General features: G+C 44.1%; 1 protein-coding gene across 1 annotated transcript in view; it reads right to left on the reverse strand.

Moving 5' to 3' along the window:
• Positions 1-234: 234 nt before the first annotated feature.
• LOC112046859 (uncharacterized PE-PGRS family protein PE_PGRS54-like) overlaps positions 235-20,520 on the reverse strand; it is a 51,220-nt gene continuing 30,934 nt past the window's right edge. Inside the window, exons 4-20 of the mRNA XM_052882715.1 lie at positions 19,406-19,605; positions 18,344-18,502; positions 17,934-17,963; positions 17,030-17,179; positions 15,808-16,086; positions 15,458-15,619; positions 14,705-14,896; positions 14,190-14,345; positions 13,777-13,932; positions 13,364-13,519; positions 12,495-12,572; positions 11,919-12,017; positions 11,233-11,382; positions 5,283-10,550; positions 3,851-4,744; positions 2,148-2,774; positions 235-1,149 (exon numbers count right to left, since the gene is read on the reverse strand). Of these exons, the coding sequence (XP_052738675.1) occupies positions 596-1,149; positions 2,148-2,774; positions 3,851-4,744; positions 5,283-10,550; positions 11,233-11,382; positions 11,919-12,017; positions 12,495-12,572; positions 13,364-13,519; positions 13,777-13,932; positions 14,190-14,345; positions 14,705-14,896; positions 15,458-15,619; positions 15,808-16,086; positions 17,030-17,179; positions 17,934-17,963; positions 18,344-18,502; positions 19,406-19,605 (9,310 nt within the window). The 3' untranslated portion in view covers positions 235-595. The remainder of the gene's footprint in view (positions 1,150-2,147; positions 2,775-3,850; positions 4,745-5,282; positions 10,551-11,232; positions 11,383-11,918; positions 12,018-12,494; positions 12,573-13,363; positions 13,520-13,776; positions 13,933-14,189; positions 14,346-14,704; positions 14,897-15,457; positions 15,620-15,807; positions 16,087-17,029; positions 17,180-17,933; positions 17,964-18,343; positions 18,503-19,405; positions 19,606-20,520) is intronic.

The raw sequence follows: 20,520 nt of genomic DNA on the forward strand, positions 1-20,520 counted from the left end.
AGCCTATAGCCTTCAGCCTTCCTCGATAAATGGGCTATATAACACTAAAAGAATTTTTCAAATCGGACCAGTAGTTCATGAGATTAGCGCGTTCAAGCAAACAAACAAACTCTTCAGCTTTATAATATTAGTAAAGATTGTCATCATATTACGGCTAAGTGTAAGTACTAGCAAGAGTTTATGATTAGAATTATGAACTATCTAAGGTACTTAATTAAAAAATTAAAGACTGTATAAACATATTTACGTATTTAATGACTCTTATCTCTGTAAACTACTATAAAATATTATTTCACATTATACAAAATATCAAAATAAAAAAAACTATCTTAAAATACATAAGATCATCATGAGCAGAGTAAGTACAATACATAATGTAAATATTACATACTGGATCATATCAACAAATATTTGAAAATTCACACATCAACCTACGCGTAGGCACCATATTTTATTTTGTTAAAAATAAATATTACATTTAGGGTACCTCAACTAAAGTATAAATTTCGAAATCGTCCAAGATTAAGTCGGACGGTCTCAAAATTTTAATACGAATTTCACTATTCATCACAATTTGTGCAGATACTACACGTAACTAGACTTTTCCTGTCTGTTTCGCTTTCTTATCGCTAGTTACGTCGTCTAGAACTCTCGCGTGTACCGCTATCCTCTTCAAACTCCTTCTCGGAGGTTTGATTTCGTTCTTGAGGAGATTCTCGAGTTCAGGCAACGATTTGATTTCCTTCAAATCATCCAGATTTACACTGCGCCCACCGTTTAGTCTTCCGAAATATCTATACGCATCACGATTAGCCTGACATTGGGCACAATTGTATGGCACTGATACAGCGTTCGGGAAGTTTTGCTGGGCTGTCTGCATGTCAGTGGCGTTACCAGGGCAGAATGGCACAAACAATACCGGGATGAAACCGATTATGCCGTACGGTGCGTAGCCAGGGTTATATCCAGTCGGTTGCGAAGGCGCTTGTGGCGCAGTGCCATTGTTTCCAGGGTTCAAAAGGTAGCACGGACAAGACCCGGGGCTGGGTACGATTGGCAATGGGTACGGTATGACGTAGATCGGGAACGGCGGCATTTGTCCTTGAGGATAATACGAGGGCGGTTGAACTCCGGTGCCGGCAGGTTGACCTGAAAGTACAATAAATATTTTTAGTTCCTTAATAACCTGCATATTAATTAAACACACATAGTGCTCGTAAGTAGATATACGGGAATTAAATATAGCCTACGAGCGACGCCCGCGACTTCGTCCACGTTTTCACAAATCCCGCAGGAACCATGGATTTTTCAGTGATGAAAAGTAGCCTATGTGTTAATCCAGAGTCAAATCTAGTTCTATTACAAATTTCAGCCAAATTGGTTCAGTAGTAGCGATGTTAAAGAGTAACAAACATCCATAGAAACTTTCGCGTTTATAATATTAGTAGGATGTTCATATGGGATAATGTAGGATTTTAACTGTGAAACAATTTTTCAAATCGGTCCATTACTTTCAGAGCCTGTTCAATATCAAACAAACAAACAGCCAAAATATCTTTTCTCCCTATAAACATAAATTGTTCTCTTAAATAAGGTACGTGAGTAATCTATAACAAATAATTTGTATTTTGTTTCTCTTATATTTTATACACAAACAGATTGCTAAATATATAATTATAATTAATATGTCGATAGAGTTATTAAATGTAATAAACCATTAACCATTTAACTGTACACTCGAACTGTGTGCCTAGTGGGAGTTTTCAATATTTTCATACTGTTACTATCACGTTGACGTTTACGCAAATTTATATGGAATTGTGACAGTTGTGGAATAGTGCCACCAGATGGCGCTGTTTCAATTCCTTAGAAATTCGCGTTTACGTTACGTGACAGTAACAGTATCAAACTGCCACTAAGCCCTCAGTTCAGTTAAATCGTACGTGCGTAATGTCCGTCAGTTTTCACTGTGCAGGTTTTTCTAAAGATTTTAATTGATATATCGATTAAATAAAACTGTACAGTTAAAACTGCGCAGTTATGACTTAAATCTCAATTTGTGAAAAACTTTGTGAAAAACTAATATTACGCGGACGAAGTCGCGGGCGTTCGCTAGTAAGAGTATAATAAAATAATTAAATACTTACTATCAGGTGGATAGCCTGGTTGCCCTGGCGTTCCTGGTTGTCCAGATTGTCCTGGTTGACCTGGCGTTCCTGGATATCCAGGTTGTCCAGGTTGTCCTGGCGTTCCTGGTTGTCCAGATTGTCCTGGTTGACCTGGCGTTCCTGGATGTCCAGGTTGTCCAGGTTGTCCTGGCGTTCCTGGGTGTCCAGGTTGTCCTGGTTGTCCTGGCGTACCTGGGTTTCCAGGTTGACCTGGTTGTCCTGGCGTTCCTGGTTGTCCAGATTGTCCTGGTTGACCTGGCGTTCCTGGATGTCCAGATTGTCCAGGTTGCCCTGGCGTTCCTGGGTGTCCAGGTTGTCCTGGTTGTCCTGGCGTGCCTGGGTATCCAGGTTGACCTGGTTGTCCTGGCGTTCCTGATTGTCCTGGTTGGCCTGGTTGTCCTGGCGTGCTTGGGTGTCCAGGTTGACCTGGTTGTCCTGGCGTTCCTGGTTGTCCTGGTTGACCTGGTGTTCCTGGGTGTCCAGGTTGTCCTGGTTGACCTGGCGTGCCTGGTTGACCTGGTGTTCCTGGTTGTCCAGGTTGATCTGGTTGACTAGGCGTTCCTGGTTGACCTGGCGTTGATGGTTGACCAGGTTGTCCTGAACCTCCTACAAAATACCACATAATCCATTGTTAGTTTTTTATTAACTTGTTTAATTTTATTGTAAAAGAATGAATCATGAAATGTCTTTCACAGTAAGGTGAATGTTACTATTGCTGATAATTTCTTTTTTGGCAGAATTAATACACATGTATTACAGTACATAAAATATCAAATATTATAATATTTAAATTTTAATTAAAAAATAAATTTATTAATGATATTATTAATGATTTTATTATTAAATCAAGATACCTTCAACTACGGGCGGATACCATTTGTCCACTTTTATACACCATTTTGTATTGTAATGTGTGTGGACAGAACAAAACTATTCTATTCTTATACAGGGTTTCCCGTAAATAGTAGGACATACTCTACAGGGTAATAGCTGACACCAAGGCCTACTAAAATAACGCAATATATGTTAATCGAACATTACGGTTTTTAAGTTATATTGATTTTTGTACAAAATACAAAAATCCCTATCTTTAGTGCAGTTTAGTTGTAGTGAAGTGTTGATTTTATACTAGTTAATTATTTTTGAATAGTTATTTCAGCCAATGAAACTTTGTTTTTTTTTTGTACAAAGTGTATTTTTTTTCAAGAAACGGGCATAATTATTTTATTATGTTTAACGATTTTTATTCCATGTAACGGTCACGGTGAAAAAAAAATTAACTAGGCAAAGTTATACATCTAGCTTAAAAACATGTTCTTCAGCATGACAATCGTTAAACATAAAAAAATAATTAAGTCCATTTCTTGGAAAAATCTAACTGCGTAGAAGAAAAAACCAAAGTTTCATTGGCTGAAACAACTATACGAAAATAATTATTTAGCATAAAATCAACGCTTAAGTAACTTTTCCGCACATGGTAGGACTAAACTGCATTGCAGGTAGGGATTTTTGAATTTTGTACAAAAATCAATGTAACTTAAAAACCTTCGGCTTTGTTAAACCTTTGTTAGCTTCGGCTAACATATATTGCGTTATTTTAGTAGGCCTTAATGTCAGCTATCGCCTTGTAAAGTATGTCGTAATATTTACGGGACAACATGTATACCTGTATAGACCTTTACCTGGTTGTTCTGGTGTTCCTGGTCCACTCGGCTGTCCTGGTCCACTTGGGTATCCTGGTTGGCTTGGCTTTCCTGATCCACCCGGCTGTACCGGTCCACTTGGGTATCCCGGTTGTCCTGATTGACCTGGCGTAACTGGTCCACCTGGCTGTCCTGGTCCACTTGGGTATCCCGGTTGTCCTGGCTTTTCTGGTCCACTAGGGTATCCTGGTGTTCCTGGACCACTTGGGTATCCTGGTTGGTTTGGCTTTCCTGATCCACCCGGCTGTACCGGTCCACTTGGGTATCCCGGTTGTCCTGATTGACCTGGCGTACCTGGTCCACCTGGCTGTCCTGGTCCACTTGGGTATCCCGATTGTCCTGGCTTTTCTGGTCCACTAGGGTATCCTGGTGTTCCTGGACCACTTGGGTATCCTGGTTGGCTTGGCTTTCCTGATCCACCCGGCTGTACCGGTCCACTTGGGTAACCCGGTTGTCCTGATTGACCTGGCGTACCTGGTCCAGCAGGCTGTCCTGGTCCACTCGGGTATCCCGATTGTCCTGGCTTTTCTGGTTCACTAGGGTATCCTGGTGTTCCTGGACCACTTGGGTATCCTGGTTGGCTTGGCTTTCCTGATCCACCCGGCTGTACCGGTCCACTTGGGTATCCCGGTTGTCCTGATTGACCTGGCGTACCTGGTCCAGCAGGCTGTCCTGGTCCACTTGGGTATCCTGGTTGACTTGGCTTTCCTGGTCCACCCGGCTGTACTGGTCCACTTGGGTGTCCCGGTTGTCCTGATTGACCTGGCGTACCTGGTCCACCTGTCTGTCCAGGTTCACTTGGATATCCCGGTTGCCCTGGCTTTTCTGGTCCACTTGGTTGTCCTGTTTGTCCTGGAATGCTAGGGTATCCGCCTGGAATGATAATGTTTTATGATGTAAGTATTTAATTATTTATTGATTATAAATTGTTTAGTGTGGGCATGAAAAACATGGCAGGGGAGGTGAGTGTTAATGTTAAAGGGATTCCCTAAACCTACAGTCAAGGTCTCAAGTCCTGGGACCTGCTTGAGGTGTTTCCTTCACCACAAAATTATGGTACATACACTACTTCCCCTCACGTTATACCCATCCAAAATTCGAATTCAAATTTTAATATTATATTAAGTATAGATAGAGTCACGAACGTAAATCTTTAAGTAATTGATGTATTTTTAATTAGTTTTTAAGCTCTGTAAGTAGTTTGTAATTTTTCTTTATATGTCTGTAATTTTATTATTAACGACTTGTCGTTTAATTCGCGTAGTTTCCGGCGATAAAATATAAAAATCCTATGACATTCACAAATAACGTGGTAAAAGAATTTTAAAAAACGGTACAGTGGTTACTCCATACAACACCACAAACTATACTTCTTCGTAATATATGTATAGATTACCAAAATAATAATTACCTGGCTGTGCTGGTTGTCCTGGATGGCTTGGGTATCCTGGCTGTCCTTGTTGACCAGGCTGTTCTGGTTGGCCTGGATGTCCTGGGTATCCTGGCTGTCCTGCCTGTCCAGGTTGTCCTGGCTGGCCAGGGTATCCTGGCTGTCCTGCTTGTCCTGGACTTCCCGGTTGTCCTGGCTGACCTGGGTATCCTGGCTGTCCTGCTTGTCCAGGTTGTCCTGGCTGGCCTGGGTATCCTGGCTGTCCTCCCTGTCCAGGTTGTCCTTGCTGGCCAGGGTAACCTGGTTGTCCTCCCTGTCCAGGTTGTCCTGGCTGTCCTGGTCTTCCTGGCTGTCCTGTTTGTCCAGGTTGTCCTGGCTGGCCTGGGTATCCTGGCTGTCCTCCCTGTCCAGGTTGTCCTGGCTGACCTGGGTATCCTGGCTGTCCTCCCTGTCCGGGTTGTCCTGGCTGTCCTGGTCTTCCTGGTTGACCAGGCTGTCCTGGGTATCCTGGCTGGCCTGACTGTCCAGGTTGGCCTGGTTGGGCTGGATAACCAGGCTGTCCTACCTGTCCAGGTTGTCCTTGCTGGCCAGGGTAACCTGGTTGTCCTGCTTGTCCAGGTTGTCCTGGTTGTCCTGGTTGTCCTGGTCTTCCTGGTTGTCCAGTTTGGCCTGGGTATCCGGGTTGTCCTGCCTGTCCAGGTTGTCCTGGCTGACCTGGGTATCCTGGCTGTCCTGCTTGTCCAGGTTGTCCTGGCTGGCCTGGGTATCCTGGCTGTCCTCCCTGTCCAGGTTGTCCTGCTTGTCCAGGATGTCCTGGCTGTCCTGCTTGTCCAGGTTGTCCTGGCTGGCCTGGGTATCCTGGGTGTCCTCCCTGTCCAGGTTGTCCTGCTTGTCCAGGATGTCCTGTCTGTCCTGGTTGTCCTGGTCTTTCTGGCTGTCCAGGTTGGCCTGGGTATCCTGGCTGGCCGGACTGTCCAGGTTGGCCTGGTTGGGCTGGATATCCAGGTTGTCCTGCCTGTCCAGGTTGTCCTGGCTGACCTGGGTATCCTGGCTGTCCTCCCTGTCCAGGTTGCCCTGGCTGTCCTGGTCTTCCTGGCTGTCCTGTTTGTCCAGGTTGTCCTGGCTGACCTGGGTATCCTGGCTGTCCTCCCTGTCCAGGTTGCCCTGGCTGTCCTGGTCTTCCTGGCTGTCCTGTTTGTCCAGGTTGTCCTGGCTGACCTGGGTATCCTGGCTGTCCTCCCTGTCCAGGTTGTCCTGGCTGACCTGGGTATCCTGGCTGTCCTCCCTGTCCAGGTTGTCCTGCTTGTCCAGGATGTCCTGGCTGTCCTGGTTGTCCTGGTCTTTCTGGATGTCCAGATTGGCCTGGGTATCCTGGTTGTCCTGGTTGTCCAGGTTGTCCTGGCTGTCCTGGTTGTCCTGGTCTTCCTGGTTGTCCAGTTTGGCCTGGGTATCCGGGTTGTCCTGCCTGTCCAGGTTGTCCTGGCTGACCTGGGTATCCTGGCTGTCCTGCTTGTCCAGGTTGTCCTGGCTGGCCTGGATATCCTGGCTGTCCTCCCTGTCCAGGTTGTCCTGGCTGACCTGGGTATCCTGGCTGTCCTCCCTGTCCGGGTTGTCCTGCCTGTCCAGGTTGTCCTGGCTGTCCTGGTCTTCCTGGTTGACCAGGCTGTCCTGGGTATCCTGGCTGGCCTGACTGTCCAGGTTGGCCTGGTTGGGCTGGATAACCAGGTTGTCCTGGCTGGCCTGGGTATCCTGGCTGTCCTCCCTGTCCGGGTTGTCCTGCCTGTCCAGGTTGTCCTGGCTGTCCTGGTCTTCCTGGTTGACCAGGCTGTCCTGGGTATCCTGGCTGGCCTGACTGTCCAGGTTGGCCTGGTTGGGCTGGATAACCAGGTTGTCCTGGCTGGCCTGGGTATCCTGGCTGTCCTCCCTGTCCAGGTTGACCAGGCTGTCCTGGATATCCAGGTTGTCCTGCCTGTCCAGGTTGTCCTGGCTGACCTGGGTATCCTGGCTGTCCTCCCTGTCCAGGTTGTCCTGGCTGTCCTGGTCTTCCTGGCTGTCCTGTTTGTCCAGGTTGTCCTGGCTGGCCTGGGTATCCTGGCTGTCCTCCCTGTCCAGGTTGTCCTGGCTGGCCTGGGTATCCTGGCTGTCCTCCCTGTCCGGGTTGTCCTGCCTGTCCAGGTTGTCCTGGCTGTCCTGGTCTTCCTGGTTGACCAGGCTGTCCTGGGTATCCTGGCTGGCCTGACTGTCCAGGTTGGCCTGGTTGGGCTGGATAACCAGGTTGTCCTGGCTGGCCTGGGTATCCTGGCTGTCCTCCCTGTCCAGGTTGACCAGGCTGTCCTGGATATCCAGGTTGTCCTGCCTGTCCAGGTTGTCCTGGCTGACCTGGGTATCCTGGCTGTCCTCCCTGTCCAGGTTGTCCTGGCTGTCCTGGTCTTCCTGGCTGTCCTGTTTGTCCAGGTTGTCCTGGCTGGCCTGGGTATCCTGGCTGTCCTCCCTGTCCAGGTTGTCCTGGCTGACCTGGGTATCCTGGCTGTCCTGTTTGCCCAGGTTGTCCTGGCTGGCCTGGGTATCCTGGCTGTCCTCCCTGTCCAGGTTGTCCTGCTTGTCCAGGATGTCCTGGCTGTCCTGGTTGTCCTGGTCTTTCTGGATGTCCAGTTTGGCCTGGGTATCCGGGTTGTCCTGCCTGTCCAGGTTGACCAGGCTGTCCTGGATATCCAGGTTGTCCTGCCTGTCCAGGTTGTCCTTGCTGACCTGGGTATCCTGGCTGTCCTCCCTGTCCAGGTTGTCCTGGCTGTCCTGGTCTTCCTGGCTGTCCTGTTTGTCCAGGTTGTCCTGGCTGGCCTGGGTATCCTGGCTGTCCTCCCTGTCCAGGTTGTCCTGGCTGACCTGGGTATCCTGGCTGTCCTCCCTGTCCGGGTTGTCCTGCCTGTCCAGGTTGTCCTGGCTGTCCTGGTCTTCCGGGTTGTCCTGCCTGTCCTGGGTATCCTGGCTGGCCTGACTGTCCAGGTTGTCCTAACTGACCTGGGTATCCTGGCTGTCCTGTTTGTCCAGGTTGTCCTGGCTGGCCTGGGTATCCTGGCTGTCCTCCCTGTCCAGGTTGTCCTGCTTGTCCAGGATGTCCTGGCTGTCCTGGTTGTCCTGGTCTTTCTGGATGTCCAGTTTGGCCTGGGTATCCGGGTTGTCCTGCCTGTCCAGGTTGACCAGGCTGTCCTGGATATCCAGGTTGTCCTGCCTGTCCAGGTTGTCCTGGCTGACCTGGGTATCCTGGCTGTCCTCCCTGTCCAGGTTGTCCTGGCTGTCCTGGTCTTCCTGGCTGTCCTGTTTGTCCAGGTTGTCCTGGCTGGCCTGGGTATCCTGGCTGTCCTCCCTGTCCAGGTTGTCCTGGCTGACCTGGGTATCCTGGCTGTCCTCCCTGTCCGGGTTGTCCTGCCTGTCCAGGTTGTCCTGGCTGTCCTGGTCTTCCGGGTTGTCCTGCCTGTCCTGGGTATCCTGGCTGGCCTGACTGTCCAGGTTGGCCTGGTTGGGCTGGATAACCAGGTTGTCCTTGCTGGCCAGGTTGTCCTGGCTGGCCTGGGTATCCTGGCTGTCCTCCCTGTCCAGGTTGTCCTTGCTGGCCAGGGTAACCTGATTGTCCTCCCTGTCCAGGTTGTCCTGGCTGTCCTGGTCTTCCTGGCTGTCCTGTTTGTCCAGGTTGTCCTGGCTGGCCTGGGTATCCTGGCTGTCCTCCCTGTCCAGGTTGTCCTGGCTGACCTGGGTATCCTGGCTGTCCTCCCTGTCCGGGTTGTCCTGCCTGTCCAGGTTGTCCTGGCTGTCCTGGTCTTCCTGGTTGACCAGGCTGTCCTGGGTATCCTGGCTGGCCTGACTGTCCAGGTTGGCCTGGTTGGGCTGGATAACCAGGCTGTCCTCCCTGTCCAGGTTGTCCTTGCTGGCCAGGGTAACCTGGTTGTCCTGCTTGTCCAGGTTGTCCTGGTTGTCCTGGTTGTCCTGGTCTTCCTGGTTGTCCAGTTTGGCCTGGGTATCCGGGTTGTCCTGTCTGTCCAGGTTGTCCTGGATGACCTGGGTATCCTGGCTGTCCTGACTGTCCAGGTTGTCCTGGCTGGCCTGGGTATCCTGGCTGTCCTCCCTGTCCAGGTTGTCCTGCTTGTCCAGGTTGTCCTGGTTGTCCTGGTCTTCCTGGTTGACCAGGCTGTCCTGGGTATCCTGGCTGGCCTGACTGTCCAGGTTGGCCTGGTTGGGCTGGATATCCAGGTTGTCCTGCCTGTCCAGGTTGTCCTGGCTGACCTGGGTATCCTGGCTGTCCTCCCTGTCCAGGTTGTCCTGGCTGTCCTGGTCTTCCTGGCTGTCCTGTTTGTCCAGGTTGTCCTGGCTGGCCTGGGTATCCTGGCTGTCCTCCCTGTCCAGGTTGTCCTGGCTGACCTGGGTATCCTGGCTGTCCTCCCTGTCCGGGTTGTCCTGCCTGTCCAGGTTGTCCTGGCTGTCCTGGTCTTCCGGGTTGTCCTTGCTGGCCAGGGTATCCTGGCTGTCCTGCTTGTCCAGGTTGTCCTGGCTGACCTGGGTATCCCGGCTGTCCTGCTTGTCCAGGTTGTCCTGGCTGACCTGGGTATCCCGGCTGTCCTCCCTGTCCAGGTTGTCCTGCTTGTCCAGGATGTCCTGGCTGTTCTGGTTGTCCTGGTCTTTCTGGATGTACAGTTTGGCCTGGGTATCCGGGTTGCCCTGCCTGTTCAGGTTGTCCTGGCTGTCCTGATATTCCTGGTTGACCAGGCTGTCCTGGGTATCCTGGCTGGCCTGACTGTCCAGGTTGGCCTGGTTGGGCTGGATATCCAGGTTGTCCTGCCTGTCCAGGTTGTCCTGGCTGACCTGGGTATCCAGACTGACCTCCCTGTCCAGGTTGTCCTGGCTGTCCTCCCTGTCCAGGTTGTCCTGCTTGTCCAGGTTGTCCTGGTTGTCCTGGTCTTCCTGGTTGACCAGGCTGTACTGGGTATCCTGGCTGGCCTGACTGTCCAGGTTGGCCTGGTTGGGCTGGATATCCAGGTTGTCCTGCCTGTCCAGGTTGTCCTGGCTGACCTGGGTATCCTGGCTGACCTCCCTGTCCAGGTTGTCCTGGCTGGCCAGGGTATCCTGACTGTCCTCCCTGTCCTGGTTGTCCTTGCTGGCCAGGGTATCCTGGCTGTCCTGGTTGTCCAGGTTGTCCTGGCTGTCCTGGTTGTCCTGGTCTTCCTGGTTGTCCAGTTTGGCCTGGGTATCCTTCTTGTCCTGGCTGGCCTGTTTGTCCGGGTTGTCCTGGTTTCCCTCCTGAAATTGATTTAAGTTATTATTTTTTTATTGTTACGTCAATAAAATAAAAATAAGTAAAGTGAAGCTTTAGGCATATGTATACTTGAACGATTGAGGGACGGTACCTTTGAAACAAGCAATTTTCTAGATCCTTAACGCTCCAAATTCTATACAAAAGTATTAAACGTTAAAATATGTAGGTTCCTAATATTTTAAACTTTTTGGTCCTCGATGTCGGTGGAACAATACATTTGAGCTCGTCACCGGGTGTTAAGATTCGAAAAGTTAACAACCAATAAAAAAATCAAATATTCAAAATTTATTTATTTCAATTAGGCTTAGTTTACAAGCACTTTTGAAAGATCAGGAATATGTAATAATTTATTTAATCTAACGGTGGTAATAATAGTCGCAAACTTAAAATTAAAATTACGAGGGTTCCAAACGCGCCTTGGTCCGAGAAGAGACAACAGATAACCAATAAGAATTGTAAATGATGATGATGTTATTTTACAACAGATGTTGAGTTTTAGCAGATAACGGTAATAGAGTCACTTCAAACTTGACATTTCAAACGTCCTTTAAAACAAGTGTTTTTGAGATAAATATTCATTTGTTTATTTTTTATTTCAAACGTCCTTTAAACCAAGTTTATTTTTGTAATTGGCGCAAGGTAAAATATAAATATCTTAAAATATACCTTGTCCACCAGATCCAGTCGGACTACCTGGTCCGGTGGTTGGTCCACCGGATCCGCTTGGTCCTCCTGGCCCACCAGGTCCACCAGGTCCGCCGGGGCCGCCAGGTGATCCTGGGGTGCCCGGAGTGCCTGGTCTTCCGGGTTGTCCTTCTGTAATATATGTTTCATATAATGAAATAGTAGCTAGGTAGTTCCAGCGGTTTAATATACTCGTCAAAACAAAATAAGGGCCACCTAATATTTTTAGCTTTTTTATATATCGGTAAAATGTATCCAGTAAATTGTATTAAGGTTGATTAAAGTAATGATGATGGAAAAGCCCATACGGAGATATTGTATTCGATTCTCCTGAGCCTGGCCATGAAATTCCAAGAAATTCTCATTAGCAGACCAAAGCTAACTTGGTCTCTCGGTCGCATTATCGAGTTCGGTTCCAGATTTAGGATATAGTGGGTTGATCCTAAATGAAACTCGTACTGATGTTCACTCGTGTATTGAAACTAATCGGTAATCTTAAATGATACTTACACTAAAGTTAATGTACCTACAAGTAACACTTTCAACGATATGCGTCGATATCAACATGAGTTTCTTATATACGAGTATTACAGTGCGACCCTCAGGTAGATAAAATTGGTAAATTTTAAAGGTCTATTGTATCAACGTTTCTGCAGGCTAACTCTTACCTGGTCCACTTGGTCCTTGACCACCTGTTTGTCCAGGGTAACCACCTGGACTTCCTGGGCCACCGGGACCTCCTGGGCCACCGGGACCTCCTGGGCCACCTAAAATAATTTGAGTTTTAAATATTTTTTTATAACTAAACTACGGCTATTTTGTTGCTTAAAAGTCACTAAGTAACTTACTAATACATAATTATGCGACTGATTAACTTTACTCTTCAATTATAATAAAAGTAATCTAATGTGATAGATGTTTGTGTAGTTTTCAATTGTCGATTCTATTATTGTATTCTACTTATTACGTAGTTGTAATATACGAGGAGGTGCAAATTTCCCTAGGATGTGTACTTAATTTCAAAGTACAGTAATCACAAAATAATAAAGATGAGAAAGACGAAATTAAAAAAATATTTGATTACTGCGTTTTAAAAAGAAATAATACTTGATTATTAGATTTCTGAAAAACGAAGTTTGGGTACTTTTTGGGAGTTCAACTATGGATTTGAAAACACCCCTTAACTTAGTATATATTATAGCAAATTTATTACAGTTATATATCGCTTAAAAATAGTCTCTTACCGGGACCGCCGGGTGTGCCAGGAGAGCCGGGAGTGCCGGGATAGTATCCACCCGGACCAGTAGGTCTACTTGGTGTTCCTGTTGATAGAAGTTGTGATACATTTTTACTTTTATTTTGATGATTATGTTTTATTTATTTTCTTTGAACAATAATGAATAAGATACATCGAAAACGCGAACATAACGCATTACGGAATTTACTCATTAGAACGACTAAGATGTGAAATGCCCTTTGGGCGTCAGTATTTCCTAACACGTAGGTACTCCGTGCCAACACTTAATCTATACGTAGGCATAACTTGTGCATCTTCACAGACAGGAGTGAAATAGTGACTTTTAAAAATAGAATTTGAATTTGAATTAGATTTGCTTGAGTATTTTGAAGTAAAAGTGAAAGTGAAAACGTTCAAAAGAATCTAACGATGTAATGTTATTATCGATACGATGTGATAATGTGTGTGAATCTTTAAATAACATTAAAGTGGAAATTGTAAATTTTTACAAGTTTCAGGTAATGTATTTCCAGATAATGTCGTTGCATTCCTCATTTTCTAGTATTACCTACTGGAGTTTCTATAGACTTTGTTTCAGTTTGTTTGTTGAACCTACCTGTTGAATAGGCTAGTCGACTCATATCAAATTTAATATAAACTATATTAATTTCGCGTAGTACATGGAATAAGAGTCCGGTATATCAATTGATAAAAGTTAAGGATTTCATAGAAAAACTAATTAATAACTATTATTAACTTGTAAAACATATTTTACAATATGATAGTCAGATTAGTGGACAACCTTATAGTAAAATATAAAACGTAGTTTAGATAGTACGATACAATACGGTCTATAAGCACATAAGTTAAAAATACCTTGTCCGCCTTGACCCGGATAGTGACCACCCGCACCGGGTCCACTAGGACCACCTGGCCCACCAGGACCACCAGGGCCGCCAGGGCCGCCTGGGCCACCGGGTGTGCCGGGAGACCCAGGAGTACCGGGAGTACCAGGATAATAGCCACCTTGACCTAAACATCACAACAGTTGCAAGTTAACAATAATTCAAACTAAAATTATTTTAGTAGCTAAAAGCCACGTGTTAAAATAGCCATTATGTTAAAGCTAGATTAAAAGTTATAACTTTAAAAATAATCAAAATAAATAATTATAAATTACGCCAAAAACAAACAAGCGGCAGAGTTTTTATAATTAATATGTTTGGAAAAGTATTTACAAATTCGCCTGTAGGTGTTATCAAAATATTACAATGTAAAAAAATTAATACCTTGGCCTGGATAGTGTCCACCAGAACCTGGACCGGATGGTCCACCTGGGCCGCTAGGACCACCAGGACCACCAGGGCCTCCAGGGCCGCCAGGGCCACCGGGTGTGCCGGGGGTCCCAGGTGTACCGGGAGTGCCAGGATAATAGCCACCTTGACCTAAACATCACAACAGTTGCAAGTTAACAATAATTCAAACTAAAATTATTTTAGTAGCTAAAAGCCACGTGTTAAAATAGCCATTATGTTAAAGCTAGATTAAAAGTTATAATTTTAAAAATAATCAAAATAAATAATTATAAATTACGCCAAAAACAAATAAGCGGCAGAGTTTTTATAATTAATATGTTTGGAAAAGTATTTACAAATTCGCCTGTAGGTGTTATCAAAATATTACAATGTAAAAAAAATAATACCTTGGCCTGGATAGTGTCCACCAGAACCTGGACCGGATGGTCCACCTGGGCCGCTAGGACCACCAGGACCACCAGGGCCTCCAGGGCCGCCGGGGCCACCGGGTGTGCCGGGGGTCCCAGGTGTACCGGGAGTGCCAGGATAATAGCCACCTTGACCTAAACATTGCGACAATTGCTAGTTAATAATTATTATTCAAACAAAAATGGTTCTTGTAGATAGTAGCCATATGTTAAAATAGCTTCAAGTAAGAATGGTTTTTTAAAAAAAGCAACTGTTGAGTTTATTGCCGGCTTTCCTAAACTGGTTTCCGTACCCGTAGAGTTTACAAATAATCAAACTTCTTCTAAAGTTCTTGTAAACTAAGCCTACTTGAATAATACGAATTTTGAATTTGAACTAGGTAGATTAAAATAATGACAATAAAAAAATCAAATAATTACAAATCACTCTAAAACAAACAGTAGATTTTTTTTTAATTGTATTTACAATATATATGTGATAAAATATACAATACCTTGTCCTGGATAGTGTCCACCTGAGGCTGGACCGGTTGGTCCACCTGGGCCATTAGGACCACCAGGACCACTAGGACCACCAGGGCCACCAGGGCCGCCGGGGCCGCCGGGACCACCGGGACCGCCGGGAGTACCTGGAGTACCGGGAGTGCCAGGGCGTCCTGGAGTACCAGGGTAATAGCTTCCAGATCCTTAAAAGGAAAAACGCCATGAATTTATAATACGCTAATATTTTTGCGTTATTTTTTATAATATTATGTGTAATTATTATTATTTTTTTAATGTTTCATTTTAAATTATAGGTTTTAGTTTTTTGTATTCAGTCAGCTTCATACTGCCGTCTAGATCACTTAAAAAATTGATAAATAAAGACAAATAAATAATCCTATTTATGGTTATACATGCTTATGTAGATAAAGATTAAGAAGAATTAGAATAAGAAATGTTTATAGGAAAATACTCAGTAAGTATAGAATTATTACAATGGCATCATGACCCTTAAACTAGGTAAGCCCGTGTTAAGGGCCAGTGACTTCCCTCAGGTACATGGGTCTTTATAAATTATGTAAACTAATATATAATATGTAAAACGTTGAGATTTTTAAAAGAACATTAGGAATACGAAAACAATAATAAAAAGAATATTTAATATAAGTTATTAAAAAAGTACAGTACATAACTGCTATATATTATTGTACTTGGCGACTGACTTTAGATATATTTAAAAAATACATACACAGAATATACAGTACCTGGATAATTACCGCCTGGGCCAGGGCTAGTAGGACCTACAGGACCGCTAGGACCACCAGGACCTCCAGGACCGCCAGGACCGCCTGGGCCACCAGGGCTGCCTGGGGTGCCGGGTGTTCCTGGAGAACCGGGAGTGCCGGGACGCCCTGGGGTACCAGTCCCTAGTAAAAAAAACATTTACTGTATAGCAAACAACGGTGGTAACTTCAAAATTATAGAAACCCAGTGGATTTGTCAAAAAGATAGCCACCAAAACAATAAATTCTTCCGAATGACAAGGTATTTTTACAATTGTTAAAAGATAATTGCTTTATTTATTATTAATGATCAAAAAAGAACTATCGCTTACATGGACCTCCTTGACCGCCTGGTCCACTTGGCCCGTTAGGGCCACCTGATCCACCTGGTCCGTTAGGGCCGCCTGGTCCACTTGGTCCGTTAGGGCCACCTGGTCCACTTGGTCCGTTAGGGCCGCCTGGTCCACTTGGTCCGTTAGGGCCACCTGGTCCACCTGGTCCGTTAGGGCCGCCTGGTCCACTTGGTCCGTTAGGGCCGCCTGGTCCACTTGGTCCGTTAGGGCCACCTGGTCCACCTGGTCCGTTGGGGCCACCTGGTCCACTAGGTCCGCCTGAGAATAATGAACAATAAAGTTATAAAAACATAGCTTATTAAATTTTAAGTTTGCGACTTTAGGTTGGTATAACTACAGAAGAAAGAAAGAAAGAAAGAAAGAAAATATATTTATTACTACATTATGCCACACACCACAATTATTTAAGAATAATACCCTGCGATATGTGGCATAACCTAGAAAAAGGTCCTAGCTCAGCATATTGCTGTATGCTCCCCATAAACAAAGAACATACAGCGCTGATTTTCAGCTAGGACCCAGTTCTAAGTGCCACCATGAAAACAGGCAACATAAACCTATATTTAAAGCAAAACCAAATTAAAACTTATAACTAGTTTAAAATATATAAAAAAGAACAAAAAGAAAAATTATATAACATTAAAGTACCTACAGTATTAAAACCAACAATCAAATTTATTCCCAAGTTTAATAACTATACTATTATTATTATATTTACTTACTATAACTACATAATAAATAAAAAAAGAAAAAGAATATTTATATAAAAATGTAATATGAATGAATAATTACTAAATTTGTACATTATTAAATATAATATTGATTACACATATAAGTTACACATAGTATAATATATAAATATTTGCTATAAGAAAGAAAACTCCGCCACATGATGCTGGAATTCCATCTGTTTGTCGAGGAGAAATCGGTTCAATAATTTTTTAAATTTAAATTTGGACTTGATTTTTTTTATTGGTGGGGGAATTTACAGTTTTTTTTTATAATAATATAAAAAAAAGTTTGACATCGACTTCCCTTCATCCCTTTGATTCATTTATTTCTATATTAGCGTTAATCCTTTGAAAGCCTACTAGAGTACTTAAGGCGTAAATATTTGAGTCTCTGTTTATGGGTCTAAGCGTCTAAATATTTTGACAAACCAAAGTATTTACAGTAGGCTTTAAATATATGTATAAAGTACCTTGTCCAGGGTAGTAACCACCACCGCTACCGGGAGTTCCGGGGCCTCCAGGACCTCCTGGGCCTCCAGGTCCACCGGGACTACCAGGAGTCCCAGGGGTACCGGGAGTTCCCGGTGTCCCAGCCGAGCCTGGGTAATAGCCGCCTTGTCCTAAAAAGTAAATAAAATATGGTGCATTTTGTGAACATACGTACTATCTATCAAGAATAAAAAGTAGACGATATAATAATCGTAACAATGTTAATTTGTACACTTAATCTTTCTAATTATTATTAAATTGTGACTAAAATAATTGCCTTCAATGTCCCGTTGTTTTAGGTGTGTATACGCGTCTACTGATCACAAAAGCCCTGGAGCAGGCTATAAAATATCGAACTACCTTTTCTTTTCTTAATTGTTTAGTAAATTCTCAGGCCGGAGTTGGTAACCGGTCTGAGAATTCACTCGAGTAAGAATTTGGTGTTACACCGCCGTGCCTCGGAGAGCACGTGCAACAGTTGGTTCTGGTCATTATCATTAACAATGATAGCGATCGTTACAAAATCAAAAAACTATCACCAGGCAATGAAGTAACGTGGTGTATCTAAGCTCCATCCTACTAATATTATACCTAAACGCGAAAGTTTATATGGATGTTTGTTCGGATGTCTGTTGCTATTTAACGCCGCAACTACTTAACCGATTTGGTTGAAATTTAAAATGTAGATACATAATACCCTGGATTATACATATGCTGCTTTTAATCCCGGAAAAATCCATGGTTCCCGCGGGATTTGTGAAAAATTAATTCGACGCGGTCAAGGCGCGGGCGTGCGCTAGTTTTGCTATAAGGATAAGCTAATAAGCATAGGTGAAGCTATGGCGATCACGATCATGAATAAATATTTAAAATTTTTATATGTACCTGCTCCGCCTGGCCCACTAGGTCCGGAACCTGAAAGAATAATTAAATATTAAAAAAAAACTCTTTAATCAGTTGCTATCAACAGAAAAATACTTTTATCACATTTTTTTAACTTGCCGACGCCCCAAGGTTTCACCCGCATGGTTTATTTTCCTTTGAGAATACGGGAGTAAAATATATCCTTAAGCACTCAAAAATAACGTGGCTTTCTGCTACTAGCAAGAAGTAGCAAGAAGAAGAAGAAGAAGTAGTAAGAAATTTAAAATCGGTTCAGCAGATCCAGAATTTACCCCCAACAACACCAATTACCTCTTAATATTATTAGAAATATTGATAGTAAAATACATGTATTTCATATATTTTATTTGTGTTTCTGTGTTGACATAGAATTTCATTATTGCTATACATACCGCCAGGATAATATCCACCACTGGGACCGCCTGGTCCGCCTGGTCCACCTGGTCCACCTGGGCTGCCGGGCGTGCCTGGTGTGCCTGGTGTGCCTGGTGAACCTGGTGTACCGGGGCTTCCCGGTGTACCTGCGGTACCAGGGTAATAACCACCTTGTCCTGGAAAAGAAATACATGAGTTTGATTTGAAACTGCGATAAAATTACATGCTATCATAAACATAATAAACATAGAATTTCAAGTTGTGTCTAACATAGCTTAGTTTTTATCGTGGGATGATACCCACGATAAAAACCAGTACCAATATCGTAAAAAGGTATAGATACCAGTGACTTACACTTTTTTAACTAGGCATTGTAAGTACAGTGTTCCTTAGGAAGGTGTGATGAAGGTTCCTTCTTCAATTCTATTTTGTATTTCATTTTATCATGTTTTTTTTATTCTTTACAAGTTAGACCTTGACTGCAATATCATCTGATGGTAAGTGATGATATAATCTAAGATGTTGTAACTTAATGAAAATCGGTCCGAAAAACCCTTTCGGTTTTACACGATATCTTACCGGAACGCTAAATCGCTTAGCGGTATGTGTTTGCCGGTAGGGTGGTAACTAGTCACAGCCGAAGCCGCCCATCAGTTAAGGCTGGACCAATTATGAAAACCTCATATTATATTATCTTACTTGAAGGACGGCTAAAACTCACGTGATACGATGTCGGAGTATGCCCGATTAGTTACGGACCCATAAGGGGCCCTTAGTCATGAGCTGGTTCTTGCAATGACGCACGATCCAAACTTATCACGTTAGTTGAAAGACGGCTATATCTTTATTAATAAGTTAGTAAAGTAAGCCTATTTGATATAAATAAATTTTGACATTGACTTTGGCTTTCAATTAACAGCTTAGAGTTAATTTACACGAGCAGCAACTGCTACCGACGACTGCCGTTGACTGCAGTCGCCGACTGCCGTCGACTGCCGCCGAGACGTCGCTGACTGCAATCGACTGCAGTCGTCGGTAGCAGTTGTTGCACGTGTAAATGAACACTTAGCAGTACGTACCAGGGTATACGACACCAGGGTTCGGATTGCTGGTCTGTCCGGTGCTGTCTGGCGGTGGGCGGGGCTGTGGAGGCTTCGGTTTCGGTTTCGGAGGAGGGATTGGAGGGACGCCGCCGGGTGTTCTTCCGCAACCTTTTGGCAGGTACAGTTTATCCCACGGTACTAACTGCCCAGGTATCGGACTGGCGGTAATCGGTGAACTGTGAACAGTAGGATAAAATTATTATTAAGCAAGTTAAAATATCGTTTTCAACCCATATTCGGCTCACTGCTGAGCTCGAACCTCCTCTCAGAATGAGGGGTTAGAACAACCCACTACGCTGGCCAAATGCGGATTGGCAGACTTCACACACGCAGAGAATTATGAGAATTCTCTGGTATGCAGGTTTCCTCACGATGTTTTCCTTCACCGTTTGAAACACGTGATATTTAATTTCTTAAAATACACACAACTGAAAAGTTGGAGGTGCATGCCCCGGACCGGATTCGAACCCACACCCTCCGGAATCGGAGGCAAAGGTCATATCCACTGGGCTATCACGGCTTCAAGTTAAAATATAAACTTCATAAATTAAAAAAAAACTTATTCGCATATTCTTCATGGAGATATTCTTGTGCATTTTATTGGGGTCGAGATTATATTGTTGCATCTGTGTCACATTGCGGCACAAATTTGCCAGGATTTCGCAGAAAATATTTATTTTATTTATTTAGAAAGGAAAACTTGCCTAAGTATGTATTATATAGCAAGCTCACAAAGAAAGCATTTAATACAAAATCCAATGTGATAAAAGAGATAATGATAACAATAATATTAAAGATTAATTAAAAGAAATGAGGAAAGAGATAAAAACAACAAAACTTAATTGATAAGTAAGCAAGCTTATACTACAACCTTTCTTGATGAGTACTTTTTACCAACAAAGAAATTAGAAATGAAGGTAGAAAAAGCATGTCATTTCATAACTTATTTATTTTAAATTATGTGTGGATCGTTTATAAAATCATATATATAATATATTAACCATATCTAACTGTTCTAAGCTTATTAATCAGATTTATTTTCATTAATTTAAGAACAGGTATAATTATTATAAGGAGTGAAATGACTAGTG

The sequence above is a fragment of the Bicyclus anynana genome, chromosome 7 (assembly GCF_947172395.1).
Source record: "Bicyclus anynana chromosome 7, ilBicAnyn1.1, whole genome shotgun sequence".
Classification (NCBI taxonomy): domain Eukaryota; kingdom Metazoa; phylum Arthropoda; class Insecta; order Lepidoptera; family Nymphalidae; genus Bicyclus; species Bicyclus anynana.